This window comes from Lolium perenne, chromosome 3 (assembly GCF_019359855.2).
Source record: "Lolium perenne isolate Kyuss_39 chromosome 3, Kyuss_2.0, whole genome shotgun sequence".
Lineage (NCBI taxonomy): Eukaryota > Viridiplantae > Streptophyta > Magnoliopsida > Poales > Poaceae > Lolium > Lolium perenne.
In genome coordinates this window covers 93,246,412-93,261,715 of record NC_067246.2, presented here as the reverse complement: position 1 = coordinate 93,261,715, position 15,304 = coordinate 93,246,412, and the positions used below count along the sequence as shown (strand labels likewise).

Below are 15,304 nucleotides of genomic sequence, written 5' to 3'. Positions count from 1 at the left end.
GTTCTTCTTCATCAGTTCACAAAATCGAATTGAACTGCTGTGCATTGCTTGAAATTGGAACTGCTGTGCAGTTAGGTGTGTGCTAATTGCATCATTTTGTTCTTCCGCAGATGGACAGACGCTGGATTACAACAAGAATTAGAAGGCTTTCCCCTGAACACACAAAGGGAGTGGCAGAGTTTATGCAGTTTGTTCGCTTGAATGCTGCCAATGTTGATCAGGTGCTGTGCCCATGTCGTAGCTGTCTCAACCGGTGCACAAAACCTCTAGATGTAGTAGAGTCTCATTTGCTTCTTTTTGGGATGGCAAGCACTTATGACCGATGGGTCTTCCATGGAGAACCATTACATCCTGTACTGAAGCTGGACATGGAGGACAAGGAGGTGCACACGAAGCCGGACATGGACATGGAGGTGAACCTGAGGCTAGACATGGAGGTGAACCCGAGGCTGACATGGAGGTGATGCGGGGGCACACCATGTTGGTGGAGGTGATGCGAGAGGCACACTATTATGGTTTGCAAGAGGAAGATGGTTACGAAGATGATAGAATTCCTGATCTGCTTGCTGATTTGTACAACTCGAGAACCGCAAGGTCTTTGGAAAGGACATTATATTTGCTGAGTTGATAGAGGAAGCCAAGCGCGCAGCCAGCGATGGGGGTACAATGTCAAGGTTTTCACTCACAGTCAAGTTACTTCAGGCCAAGTCGTACTACCGGATTAGCAACGTTGCATTCAACGCGATACTCCTGATTTTGGCCTTGCAATACCCTAATAGCTCAATACCAAAGTCATACGAGGAGGCACTTAGCATAGTCGGCAGGTTGGGACTTGGTTATGAGAGTATCCATGTGTGCCCGAATAATCGTGTATTGTTCCGGAAGGATTATGCCAAGGAGAATAATTGCCCCAAGTGCAAAGCCTCCAGGATGGAAAGATGCCGATGGTAGGAGAAAGATCCCAGAGAAGGTGCTAAGGCACTTCCCATTGATTCCAAGGCTGCAAAGAATGTTTCTTTCAAAGGAGCAATCAAAGGAAGTACAGGTGGCACAAGCTGAAGCGGCAAGACGTGGAGAATGATCTCGGTCATCCGGCAGACGGGGATGCATGGAAGGATTTTGACAATATTCATAAAGACTTTGCCGCTGATGCCAGGAACATAAGGCTTGGACTTGCCACGGATGGTTTTAATCCCTACGGGAATATGAGCAACTCCTACGACATGTGGCCCGTATTCGTGGTGCCATACAACCTTCCGCCGTGGGCATGTATGGATCAGTCCAACTTCATGCTTGCATTGCTAATCCCTGGTCCATCCTCTCCGGGAAAAGATTTTGATGTCTTCATGGAGCCTTTGATGGAAGAGCTGCAGGAGCTCTGGAAAGGTGTAAAATCGTATGATGCCAATAGTCCGGACAAGTTTGATCTCCGTGCTGCAATCTTATGGTGTATTCATGATTATCCCAAGACCGCACACATTGTCAGGGAGGGCCACAGCTGGTTACCAGGCATGTGTGCGTTGTGACAAAGAGAATTGCTCCAAGAAATTAAGGAACAAAATCTGCTTTATTGGGCACCGCCGTTGGCTACCTCGGCACCATCCTTGGAGAAATAGCAAAGAATTCGATGGTGCTTCTGAAAGCCGTGAGAAGCCAGCGGAATTCACTCCAGAAGAGCTGAAGCAACAGCTTGATAGGGTTAGAGATGTGATACCAGGCAAGCTTCAGAAGAAAAGGAAACGTGAGGACGGTCAGTGTTGGAGCCGTAGATCATGTTTGTGGGACTTGCCATACTGGGAAGATCTAAAGCTGAGGCATAATCTCGATGTAATGCACATCGAGAAAAACATCTGTGACAATTTGCTTGGTACTTTCATGAACATACAAGGCAAGACCAAAGACACTGTGAATTCATGGCTTGATTTGGAAGACATGGGCATAAGAGGTGACTTGCATTTGCAGCCTGTTTCAGCTGACTCTTTTGAGATGCCACAGGCGTGGTATACAATGAGTAAACAAGAAAAAATTGCTTTTTGTGAATTCATAAAAGCTGTGAGGTTTCCAGATGGGTACGCGTCTAACATATCCAAGTGTGTTGCTGCTGATAAGTGCAAGCTTCAAGGGCTGAAGACCCATGACTGTCATATATTGCTTCAAAGGATCTTACCGGCTGGCCTTCGAGGAACAATCCATGAAGACATATATGAAGCGGTTGCTGAACTTGGAAATTTCTTGAGAGAGCTGTCTTTGCAAAACACTGAAGAGAGACGTTCTGGATAGACTTGAAAAGGAAATCGTAGTTATTCTTTGCAAACTTGAGAAGATCTTCCCCCCATCTTTCTTCGACGTGATGGTGCATTTGGCCATCCATTTACCAAAAGAGGCAAGGCTTAGAGGCCCAGTGCATTACGGTTGGATGTACCCAGTCGAAAGAAGGTTGCTAACATTGAAGCGTTATGTCCGGAACAATGCCAGGCCGGAGGGATCGATTGCCGAAGCATATATTGTTGATGAGTGCCTGACATTTTGCTCGAGATACTTCGACGATGTTGAAACAAGATTCAACCGTCCAAGCAGAAATCCGGAGCGGGATGATTCACATATTGGTGATGTGTCTGTTTTCAAACACGGTGTGAAATTTATTGGAGCCTCTCAATATGTGTTTGCTGGTGAGGACTATGACAACATGGTGTGGTATGTGCTCCGAAGTTGCCCTGAGGTTGATCCATACATCGAGTACGTTTCTCTTCATCCCCTTATATAGATAGGTTATTGCAGCCTCTCCAAATAATAATTAGGATCTATTTTCTGTTGCCATTCCAGCCTGTGCAAACAAGAGTTGAACCAACAAGGTGGTCAGATCAATGTTGATAGATGGCTTGCCAAGAACTTTGCTAGATGGTTTCATACTCATGTGAGATCTTTAGCTGGTTTATTTCTGAAGATTGGAAAAGTTCATGATATAATTTTGCTGTGTGTGTTACTCACCCCCGGTTGATTTTATGCAGATTGGAAAAATGCGAAATGATGTCTGTCCTGATCTCTATGCTTTGGCGTGCAAACCAGATTTTAGAGTGAGACTATATTCGGCATGTGTTGTTGACAGTGTTCGGTACCATCCTGTTGACCGCGAGAAGAACAGAAGACACAAAATAGTGGAATCGTTTCTGAGGGAGATCATGATGGCAACAGCATTGACTTCTTTGGTCAGCTCAAATCCATCATCAGATTGCAATACAACTCCAGCGGTGGCGTCCATCGGTCAGTTGTCCTCTTCCGGTGTGACTGGTTTGACCTTGGTGGTAGGAAACCCGGGCTCGACGATGATGGACACTTCAAGAGTGTTAACACAGAAAAGTTTTGGTACAAGACTGATCCTTTCCTTCTGACATCACAAGCAACCAAGGTCTTCTATGTGCCAGACACCAAGTTGAAAGGAAAATGGCAAGTTGTGCAGAAATTTCACCATAGACATCTATGGAGTGTAAAAGAAAATGAACAGGGACCCGGTGTTGCTGTACTATCATATCAAGATGAAGATTCCAGTCAAGTTCCCCGTGCAAGAAAAAGAAGGCACCGCACGGAGTAGGACGAGAAGTGACCAGGAACGTGTGCTACTTGAAAAAGTCATTGTGGACAAAGCTGAAGAAACATAGCAAAGAGGTTGTGCCCGAAGAAATCGAGGAGGTTGATCAGACAATGTACCAATATTGCAGCGATGAGGATGATGATGATGATGATGGAGGAAATAGGACTAGGAAGCGTCAAGTTTTCGAAGAAGATGAGTAGCAGTTTGTGTTGAATATGTCACTATTTGTTCCCGAATTTGTCAGCTATTTGTTCCCAGAATTTGTGTTGAATATGTCAGCTATTTGTTCCCAGAATTTATGTTGAATATGTCAGCTATTTGTTCCCAGAATATGTCAGCTATTTGTTCCCAGAATTTGTGCCCAATTTTTATGTTCAATATTCCCAGAATTTATGTTGAATATGTCAGCTATTTGTTCCCGTAATTTGTGCCCAATTTTTTGGGGACTCCATGCCCAATTTTTAGGGGAATCCATGCCCAATTTTTTCAATACATGGCTGGCGCCGCGACCATATATGGGCGGCGCCGCCGTGCATGGCTGACGCCGGCGACCATATATGGGCAGCGCCGCCGTGCAAAAGTAGCTGCTACACATTTTCAACAGAACTCATTTTCAACGAACACATTTTCAAGCGAACAGAATTGCACACATACATAGACATGGTTCAAATTCAGGAACTAAACATTGTGGCACGAACGGACAAATGGTTGGAATTACAACACAATAACTCTAGCATATACTCTAGCTTCTTCTCCTCCTGACCAACAGATCACTGAATTCACCCTAATTTCAGTACCTACACATCACCCGTGTACAACAGATGACAAAAGCTACAGATAGCACCCAAACCATGAAGCCTCCCATTTTCTTTGGTTCGGGGTTGCTCTGCTTCCTTGCAGCAAGCGTAAACTTTTCTTCCTGGAGCTTCTCAATTTCTACCTGAGCCTCTCAATTTCTTCATCTTGATCCCAAACAAAGATCACGCAGATCACGAACTAACTCTTTGTGACGTGCATCCAGCGGATCATCAATCCACTTAAACACTTTACACCCTATTCCACCAGCAATCGACGGATGAAGAACAAAAGAGGATAAGTAAGCCATAGTAAAAAGAAACTTCGAAGACGGCGGGCGAAATTCAGAATGGGGGCGGGGGCGTGCACGAAGACTAACCGAGCGAATTTTGCGGTTCCGGTATCTTCTCCCGAGATTCGGATCACTCCAAGAAATCCATTGCGGCATCTTCTCGCCACGATCCACATACGTCGGCGGGCTCATAATCGAATGGCCGCTGCCGATACGGGATGGGCGTGCCCGGCCGCCGGCGGCGACGCGACGACGCTCCTGACCTAGAAGAACTGCCCGAGCAGGCTGGGAACTGCGCCGCCATGCAACAGATGCACCTGGTCGGAGGGATTTTGGTCGGAGGAGGAACCCTAGCTAGATGCACCTGGTCGGAGGGATTTTGGTCGAGGTGGAGGGATTTTTAAGACAACTGATTAGTTTATCATGTCTATATACATGGATAACCATACTTGTGTCAACAACACTATTGTAGCAAAGCGGTAGGGAGTGGTAGTGCGGCAGCGCCAGGTCGAGGGTTCGAGTCCCCGCAAGCGCAATTTTTGCCAGTTATTTCCATCGGGAGCCACTCCAACCCCGGATGGGCCGTCGGGCCAGCAATTCAACCCCCGGATGGGCCGTCGGGCCAGCAATTCAACCCCCGGATGGGCCGCCGTGGGGTAGGCCAGCAGCCAGCAGCCTAGTAGAGGACAGCCCAAAAGAGGAGGATATCACCAGCAGCCCATTAAAATGGTGGACGGCACAGAGAAAAAAAATAACAAGACGCCTTTGTCCCACAAGTATCAGTTGGTCCTACATGTCAGTTAGTTCAAGCCAGTTGCTTCCAGTGACACGTGTGAGGCGCGTGGGACCCGAAAAGGGACACATAGGCAAAATGGATGACATGGCAGCCAAACACATACCACTGTATTGAGCCAAATGCCAATGACGCTATTGATTTGTCGCAATCGGCATTGGAAAAACGTCGTAGGCCACTTAATTTTGCTAATGACGTTTTGACCTAAATTGCCAATGACGTTTTTGCCCAATAACGTCACGATTTTCTAGGGTTTTGCCCCCCCGGAGTGGCCAAGGACGGTCAAAGCTAGGAACGTCATAAACCTATGACATTTTGATTTCCAGTCATAAAAAAAACGTCATATTATGGCACATTTCTTGTAGTGTAAACTTGAGTTTGAAATCCTCCCAAGTCATCATTTGCCCCGCATTCAATGCGCGGGCACTTGTCCACCAGGCACGTGCAGGTCCGGCCAGATAGTGAGTGGTGAACAACACCTTCTCGTTGTCCTCAACTCCGGCAACCTCAAGATTGTTCTCCATGGTTTGGAGCCAATCATCTGCATCAAGGGGTTCCTACGTCTTGCTAAACACCGGTGGGTTTGTGTTCTAGAAGTTCTTCAGCTTCAACCCTGGGTGGTCGTGGTTTCCATGGCCTTGATTGCCCTGAGCAATCTGTTGAAGTGCAGCTAGGTTGGCTTGCCGTTCAGCTCTCTCAACCTCTCTATCAGCCAACATCTGTTGCAACATCTGCATCATTGCCTCCTGAGTCATGTTGCGGGTTGGGGGTGCCATCTGAACAGGGATATGGATCATGAGACGAGAGGGAAATTTCTATGGCTCATTTTGGGATAAAATTTCACAAAGTTTAAAACTTGATTCATAAAATAATAATAATAATAATATTGCACACACAAACATAGTCATAGAGGTAGCAATTATTACAAGCCAACAATCCGGAGGGTTTGAAGAACCCTTTCAACAAACTACGATACATGGGGCAGATACAAAGGACCGATACATATCACGGGATGCAAGTGCTCAAACGGGACTACTCTCCATCGATGTTGATCGGGTAGACGTTGTCTATCCCGGTGGCAAGGTGCTCGTGGCCATCCTCGTAAGGGTGGAACTCTAGGTCGTCGTCTTCCTCGTAGTCGTCGTCGTTGCTCACGTAGGAGTAGCCGTCCCCCTGGATGTTCTCCCCCTCACCTTCGCCCTCCAGTTCGCGGATCTGCTCCGCTTGGGTCTCGATGGTCGCCTTCAGTGTGGCGATCCTGGCCTTGAGGCGGTTGATGGAGTAGTCCTTCTTCAGGTTGAGACGGCGGAGAGCCCGACGCTCCCCGGCGATGACCTTGATGGTCTCCGCCTGCTGGGCCAGCTGAAGGTGAGTGTGGTTGGCATACTCGCGGGAGTTGTCCAAGTCGATGCGGGTCTCATTCAACATAAAGTCGAGATGATCCACATGGTGGCGCAGTTGAGGGTGCGACGGCAGGTTCATGGGCACCCCAAGAGAGTTGTGCCTTGCATAGTGAGCAAAGCAATTCCCCTCGAGGTCCATGGCATTCTGCCCGCACAGACGTGTGAGCCCCTCCTATAGTCCACGGGTGAGACCGTCCGCCCAGTTGTTCTCCCGGAAGGAGAACTGAATCCTCTGGCTCATGGGAAGCGTGAACCTTCCACGGAGGTCAACCATGATGACCCATTGGAGCTGACCACCGGGCTGGTCATTCACCTGTCCACCGAAGACCTCCGGAGGTGGGCGTCCGAGGAATTCCGAAAGGGCGAAGAGGTCCCTCTCGAAAATGATCTCGCCACCATTCCCCAGCTGATAGAACTCAGTCTGGAGGAAAGGCTCCGCTGGGATGATGGGCTCCATCTGTAGAGGGATTAGATGAGTAAGTTAGAGAAGTGCAAGTGTTCCAAATTTTAATTCACTCATAAGAAAGAGCATGAATTTAAAGTTTGCAAAAGATTCTTCAAAGATAAGGGGGTAAATAAAGTTTTCATAACTAGTCAATTCCTTGAATTTGAAACTAAGTTTTTGAACGTCCATTCTAACTAGGGTCTCCTAAGGTCAAATAATGGCTCTGATACCAACTTGTCAACACCCGGATTTTTAAGTCCAGATGCCTATTATGTCGTGCATCGCAATCCCAGGAATAATGTTTTTGCGAGACATAGAGTCATCATTTATTACAACACATACATGTCTTACAACCATAGATCACATGATCCAATATTACACAAATATATTGTTCAACAACACAAATAGTAGCGGAAGCAAAGTAGTAGTGGACTATCTATTCCATAGGCAACGCTTGACATTAGAAGACGATCCTAGTTATCGTAGACGTCCTGCTGTCCGTCATCCTGATACTGTTGCTCTCCTTCAAAGTCTGGCATTTGAATAGCCAGGGCAAAGCCATGAGTACTTTAAAGTACTCGCAAACTAATACTAAAGTAATTACTTATTGAGTGTAGTAAGGGGTGCTAAGCTCTAGGTTTATTTGCAGAAAGCCAAGTTTTAGTTTGATAAACATTTAGTAAAGCCTTATCATGTGCTAGACTAACTCAAGTGGGAACATTAGTGTCATTCCCACAAATCATTGTGATTCAAGTCCATATCACCTTTCAATTCATCATTCCTTTTTAAGATAAAAATTCTGATAACGGAGACAGTATGGCCTTTCCAATCGTCCGTAACCGTGGACACGGCTATTCGAATAGGTTTAACACTCTGCAGAGGTTGTACTCTTGTGCCACAACTTTTGATTACATCCGTCGAGGATAACCCCGAATCATCGTAACTCAGTACGCGGATCATCAACCATAACCTTTCACTTATATATGTTAGTATAGGCACCTCTCCCCATGAGCTTGGCCTCCCGGTGAAAACCAACTGTTAACCCGGGAACTGCACAGGGCTTGGGCCATACATTCACCTCATATTCACATCATTTCTCACTTAACGGAGGCAGCCTCGGCGTAACCCCTATGATGCTTGTTTAGAGGGAACCCATACTAAAATACACAAGTTTCTAGTTAAGCCCTACCCATAATCAGGTATTGTGGGGGTACTTGTATAATTGGAAGGGTATCGCATTCAAACCCAATCATCAGTCTTATAAAAAATCACCATCTTCTCTTGGTCATATTCACTCTCAACTTCACATTCTTTCAAAGTCATTTCACTCCACTAAGTTCCCATCTAGAGTAGTCAATTTTATTTGATTAGCACTAGCAACTATTTCATGAGGGGTGCTATCTAGCTTTGATTTGTTCTAAGCTAACTTCAAATATTGTTCTACTCTAGACCAAGTGAATCATAAATCAAAAAGTACTTTGAAATAAATGAGCAAAAGGAAATGTAAGGTAAAAACATGGGATAGGTATGACATAAAATAAAGTGTGATGGTGCCTTGCTCTTGTAGAGCTATGCACTTGGTGTTTAGCAAGGGTTAGCTTGCCTTGAGCAGGGTAGTTGTCAAAGTTCCCCTCCTCTTCTTGGGAGTAGGCTTCCTCCTCTTGATACTCCTCGTTACTAGCGTCTATATACGAATACGAGGTATAAATACCAAACCAAGCTTACATACTAGACTAAAACACACCCAAGAGTTCACACACTAATCCTAGCATCATATCAATCATGGCATGGTGGATTACTTGGTTGGTTCTTATTTAAGAGAAAAATAATTTCCTCTCATTATTCTTATTTCCTTAATTTGCTATTTAGATCTTTAGAGAAGATAATTTCCTCTCATTAAATCTTATTAAGATTTAATCTCCTCAAATAATAATCAGGTATGAAATATAGGTTGACCAAGGTCAACATTCCATATCTATTATATGGGAGTAAATTTAATTGAAGTGCTACACTTCACACAATTTAAGACTAACACTTAAATGATTTAAAATCTCTAAGTAATAACAATCAGAGGTTCATTAGCCTAAGGTCATTTCCCCTGGCTGCATTACTTAGGATCAAGATTTAAATGAGAGAGTAGCTCTCATACTACTTATAGAATTTGAATTCTAAGATTTAAATGCACTAGTAATGGCTACATAGCCACTATTTTGATCTAGTCACTGATTATTCAAACTACTTAGCTATATTATTGCGTAATCAATTAGAGGACATCATTTGTGATTTATGAGAGTTGGAATTAATTCAAAATCAATTATGGTTGAATTTTAAATAAAGTTTCAATTTGGAAAAGCCCCTGTCTTGTTATTTTTATCATTTTAATTCTACAACGAATTTGGAGATGGGACCAGTGGCATTGGATAGATAATTTCATTAGCTTTCCAACGGTATAAAGTTTGCTAAATTTGGATTTGTAGATTTCAAACTATTCAAATTTTACTAAAGCATCTGCAGGGTATTTGAATAATTAAAAAATCCAGTGTTTGAATTATTGGGCTAGGCGGGAAACGTAAACGGGCCGAAACGAATTTAAACTACACAGTGCAGCCCAACAAGCAACGGGTGCACTTGGGCCGCCCTGACGAGGTGGGGACCACCCGTCAGTGGCTATTAAAACGGCGAAACGGTACGCTCGATGTGCACCGTAGGATTAGAAAAGGATCTAGCGGTCAGTGATCGTCGTCATCGCCGACGGGATCCCGACGTGCTGGCGGCGTGAACAGGGGGTCGGAGGGCATACCAGGCCGCCGGAGATGGAGGGCAAGCTGCTCGGTGAAGTGGAAGTAGATGAAGAAGTCCCTGGTACAGCGGCGGCGCTCGGCGAGGCTCCAGTCGGTGTAGATGATCTGCCGGCTCCGGTGGCTTCGAGCTCGCGATTGGGGCAGCTCCGGTGAGGTGGTGTGAAATTGAGGGGTGGAGAAGAGCCAGTGAGGAGAGGGGAGCAGATGGTGTGAAGAAATGGAGCGCTGAGCTCCTCTATTTATAGCGGGTGGAGGGTGCCGTGGGGTGCTGTGGAGGAGCGTCCATGGTGCGGCGCCTCCAGTGCTCGAAGGGGCAAGTCGAGGACGGCTAGGGGTAGGCGTCGTCCTGGCGATGCTCAACGTGCAGCGGTGCAGAGAAAAGGGCGACGGGATCGATCGAGGGTTTGATTCGAGTGCGGCAGGGCGTGCGGGATGATTTCGACGAGGACGACGGCGACGGTGCAGGGGCAGGCTATCGACGTTGTCTAGCTCGTAGAGGGTGGCGAGGAGATGCTCGACGCAGGCGTAGCTCGTGCAGGGGAGGACGACGGTACTTGAGCACGCGACGTACTGGCGTGGCCAGAGCGCGCTCACCGCGTGCGCAGGCGTGCACTGGCAACATTTTGGATGCGCATGTTCTGGCCAATGCCGTGGCTTGGCAAGCTAGGGCGGTGTACGGTGAGGTTCCTTGAGCTGCAGAGATGCTCCAGGACAAGGAGATGGGTTGAGATGGAGGCCAGAGAGAGATGTGCCAAAGGTGGCCGGCATGGTACGGGTTGGTGCTCTCCTCCTCATTTCTTCACTTTAAACGACGGTGGCAAAGGCTAGGCTCGATGCAGGGGATGCAGAGGAGTGTCATCATCAAGAATTAAAGATGGTTTAGGCTATTATCCAGTGTGCAATGGTGTGTAACACAAAACTGAAACAATGCCAGCAAGGTGTTCGGCATAATGCCCGCAAGAAGATTTTTGATGAATTTTGGAAATCTTTTTGGTACAACTCAATTATATAATTAATGTGAAAGATTGGTGGTGGTGGTGTTCATTTTGGAGTTGAATTGCAAAGTTTCAAATTTGAGGTCATCTTCACTTTGTTTCAACACCACCACTGGTCAAACTCATTCTGGTCAACCTGGTCAACATTAGCAATGGTGGTCAACATGAAAGTTGCTCACCTTGACAAGGTCTTGGATGACATGGCATTGGTTGACCAAGTTTAGTTTGAGAAAAGAGAAAACCAGGGGGGTAAAGTAGGGAACATTTTATAAAAGTCACTTTGGACCATTATCACATGTATGTAGGTTTTGAGATTTGCTTTGGTTTGATTCTTGTTTCTTTGATGCATTTGTGTTTGTTTATCATATATAAACATTCTACAAGCAAGAGATCAAGCAATGGTGGCCTTTGATGATGATTTGCATATTTGGCCAAAGTTGTATGTGAGTGAGAATTGGGTTTTTCTCTATTTCTTCTATTTTTCTCAAAATAGGGTTAGGTGATCTTTGATTAAGGTTTAAGCACTCTTTAATCAACAAGCAACACTCATCATGGAAATTGCACAAAAGAAAAACACTATTATGCATGAAACTATATGTGGCACTATATGCATAGAAAAAGTTTTTGTTTGTGGCAAATTTTGAGTTTGGGAAATTCTCTTTCTTGATTATTATTGTTGAAACTTGGGATGTTACAATTGTCAAAGGGGAAAAGGTCTCATCAAATACAACATCCCGAAATATATAGATACGATTTGTGGGCACATGAAGACGCTTCTAACCTTTGCGACAGGAACTATTGCCAAGAAAAACATACTTTTTGTACCTATATTCCAGCTTATGTTTGTTGTATGGATGTAGATGTGGCCAGCAAGCACATCCAAACACTTTGAAGAATGTATAATCAGATAATTCGTGTAAGAGAATTTCAATGGGATTCTTCATGTCTAGAACACAAGTTGGAGTACGGTTGATAAGAAAACATTCAATGGTGAAAGAATCACTCCAGAATCGAAAACGAACAAATGCATGTGCCATAAGAGTAAGGTCAGTTTCAACAATATGATGATGCTTACATTCGGTGGAACCATTCCGCTAACGTGTATGAGGACATGCTACACGGTGATCAGTCCCAAGGTGCTTAAAGAAGGTGTTGAGGTTGCGATATTTGCCTCCCCAATTCAACTGAACATGGATAAATTTGTGCTTGAGAAGACGTTCAACATGTTCTTTAAATTGAACAAAGACACCTGCCATAGCCACAGGCTATCAACGCCAGCCGTGGTTGTGACGTGCTCTTAGCCTGTCCCCATTGGTAGGGGCAAGCTCCTCCAAAGCCGCACCTTTGGGGATCCTCTCCGCGAGCAGGGGCAAGCTCTGTGGCGGCACCATGGACAATGACGATTGTTGGTGAGCGGGTGACAAGGGATTAACTTGTCAATGACTACAGATTGTAGACGATGCGATCCTTCTTTCCCAACGAGGAAGCAGAAGCTCCCGAACGTCATCTCTGTCGACTCGTCCAGATCGGCATATACATGCAAACGGGCGGGAGGGTGAGGTACAAAATCGGCGAGATCGGGTTGGACTCGTTTACCTCCGTCCATCGCGTTGCTTGCAGTAGATGATGATGTTGACGATGCCATCAAAATCATGACCTTGCAACCTCCAATTCCCACAAACGGCGCCAATTGACAAGGGATTAACTTGTCAATGCCTACAGATTGTAGACTTAGGGTTTCGTAAAAAGTAGAGGGCAAGTAGATCTCGAAGGTTTCAACTGACAAAGGTGTTTCGAATAAAGTCACGGTGGTTCTGTTGTCAATTGATTCGATCCTTTTCTCTTCCCTCGGCTCCCCTTTATATATGAGGTGGAGCCGAGGCTTTTCGTGCCGTGTAAGTTAAAAACTGCAAGAGGCGTATTGGGCCTTTCCTATATTGCTACATTAGTCCTAATACAACTCTACTTTCCCTATCCGAAGTTCTCTGGGCCTCTGGGCCTCCAAAGCTTCGGGTCGTGAGCCTCACGTCTTCTCCAGATAACCCGGGTGCTTTATTCAGCATGCCTATGTCAGTAGCCCCCGAGATATTTCTTGAATCGCAGAGTTGAGTAAAATCTCCATCGTAAACCGAGTCGCATGTTTATAGAATTTTCGAACCACAATGAATATTTTTCCCAATGTCTATTTTGTACAGGGATAATGGAAAATTGGGCTGGTTCATCTGACAGATCAGGTACCAGTTAACTGCTCTTGTGGCAAACCCGCATAAACCTACTTCAATCTCAAGTCCCTGGACTCAAACTCGGGATACTGGCGTAATTCGAACTGTGTTTTATCAAGTACCTAACGCGTCCGTTAGGATTTTTCTTCGCATCTGCAGATACAGATACAGTGGGAGAGCGCATTCGGGTGCGATACCATGCCACACAGGACAGATCCTGGGGTCTTACCTTCGTAATCGCTTTCGAGTTACGGGATTCAGAGTTTTTACCGTGGCTGACGCGCTCTGAGAATATTTTTTCGAGTGCATTTGTCGGCTGCTGGGATTGTACATTTATTCGAGTTGACTCGCGAAATAATATCTTGATCTCCCGATGGGAGTACTTGACGAGTTATATGTCACTCGAAGATGTACAAAGGAAGTTCTTCGTCTGCAATTCTATATTGACTTATTACTTTCTCTTCTTTTTTCTTCTTCATATTTCATCGGGTGCACGACCAGCACTCCCTATGGGAGTAGCCCCCGAGGCTACAACCGAGTGTTTGCAGTTGGTTGTAGGCTCAACTTTTGTTATTTTGATCAACTCTGTATTTTTTCCTTCACCAAGTATGCACAATACTTCTGATAAGAGTAGCCCCCGAGCATATGAACAGGTGCTTGCATCTGGGCATAGGCTCCCGACTTTTCTTTTTAACCGTACATTCCTTCAGATCTCGAAGTTATCTTTCCATTATATTTTGCTCCATTACTTGAAGCTTTTTGACAATGACGTCGTTGCTGACGACAGCCACATATGGCCACCTTGGAAAGCCACGACTCCTGGCAAATCACTCTTCCGTGGGTCCAAAGCTCTGCACTTCGAACACGTCGCGCGAGGCGCGCACGTCCTCCGGAATTCTCGGCACGCGCGCGGTAACTTCTCTCCAGTAAAATTGAAGCGCAAAAACCATTCTACCCCTTGGACACGCGTAAGGTTCATGCATCGTACTTAATGAACAGCTAACGCTCTGTAAGTTTAGTTTGTGAACTGTGATACTGCATCCCACCATCGCCTATGAACTCTCCAGTCTGCATTGCCTTCTCGTCAGCAGAACTTTCAGTCTTGAGATAAGCAGGAGGACTAGACTGTGACAACTTCACATCTAGTCTCGTTGTAATGGCGAAAGCAAAAAACAAAAAACAAAAAAAACACGACAGAACTTCCAGTTTTTTTTTTTTTTTGAGCCAACAGAATTTCCAGTTGGAATGTTATTCCGTGTCGAACCCAAGAACCCGGCCCAGTCAGCTTCGAGCCTTCCTGGCACGCAACCGCTGAATCAAGGGGTGCCTGAAACTGAAAGGAAACAACAAGTTCAGACAAGTCCGAAAAGTATTATTTCCGGTGATTAGTGCATCAGACGCTACTAGGATCAGTCGGCATCACGTACCGTATCCAATGGCCTGATGTAAACCGCGGAAGAAAAATACGAAGAATGCTGTAAGATAAGTGAAAGAGACGCTGTTGCTGAAACTTAACAGCCACCCAGGTCATCATCGGCGAACGGAGACGTGAAACTCCCAACCTACGAGTGTGGTCGGGTTGCCCCTTCGCCACGATTTGGCACTAGGTTCTGTCTTGGATCCGATCGACCGCTACCTCTCCTGTTGCCGAGGAGCGAGGACCTCTCGAGGATAGGTGGCCCAAATCACTTCAATCCACCCCTCGCTTGCTGCGCAGCTAATCATGCTCACGACATCGTGGGTTTGAAAGCATCGCAATGCGGCCGTCTCCGACAACCCCTGCCCCTCCATCAGCCATGCCCTCTGTGGCCTCCTTCTAGACACGATCAAGGCTGAAGCACAATAGTTGGCTCAAGCTGGGGCTCGGCTCATTCATCAGCTGTTTCCCTAGGCCAAAGAGTAAATATTCGCCCGCAAAATCCTTATTGAATTAGAATACTTTACCGTTATTCAATATTCAATAAGAGTA

General features: G+C 45.7%; 1 protein-coding gene across 1 annotated transcript; it reads left to right on the top strand.

Moving 5' to 3' along the window:
* Nucleotides 1–401: 401 nt before the first annotated feature.
* LOC139837943 (uncharacterized) lies at nucleotides 402–2,280 on the top strand. The gene is made up of 4 exons (XM_071827270.1): nucleotides 402–437; nucleotides 586–947; nucleotides 1,025–1,386; nucleotides 1,487–2,280. The coding sequence occupies exons 1-4, from the start codon at nucleotides 402–404 to the stop codon at nucleotides 2,278–2,280; spliced, it is 1,554 nt and encodes a 517-aa protein (XP_071683371.1).
* Nucleotides 2,281–15,304: the final 13,024 nt, after the last annotated feature.

Excerpts from the sequence above, each read along its gene's own strand:
- LOC139837943 (XM_071827270.1), top strand. The coding sequence starts at position 402 with ATGGACATGGAGGTGAACCTGAGGCTAGACATGGAG. Across the intron at positions 438-585 it reads ACCTGAGGCTAGACATGGAG|AACCGCAAGGTCTTTGGAAA; the intron begins GTGAACCCGAGG and ends GTACAACTCGAG. Across the intron at positions 948-1,024 it reads AGGATGGAAAGATGCCGATG|GAGCAATCAAAGGAAGTACA; the intron begins GTAGGAGAAAGA and ends TTTCTTTCAAAG.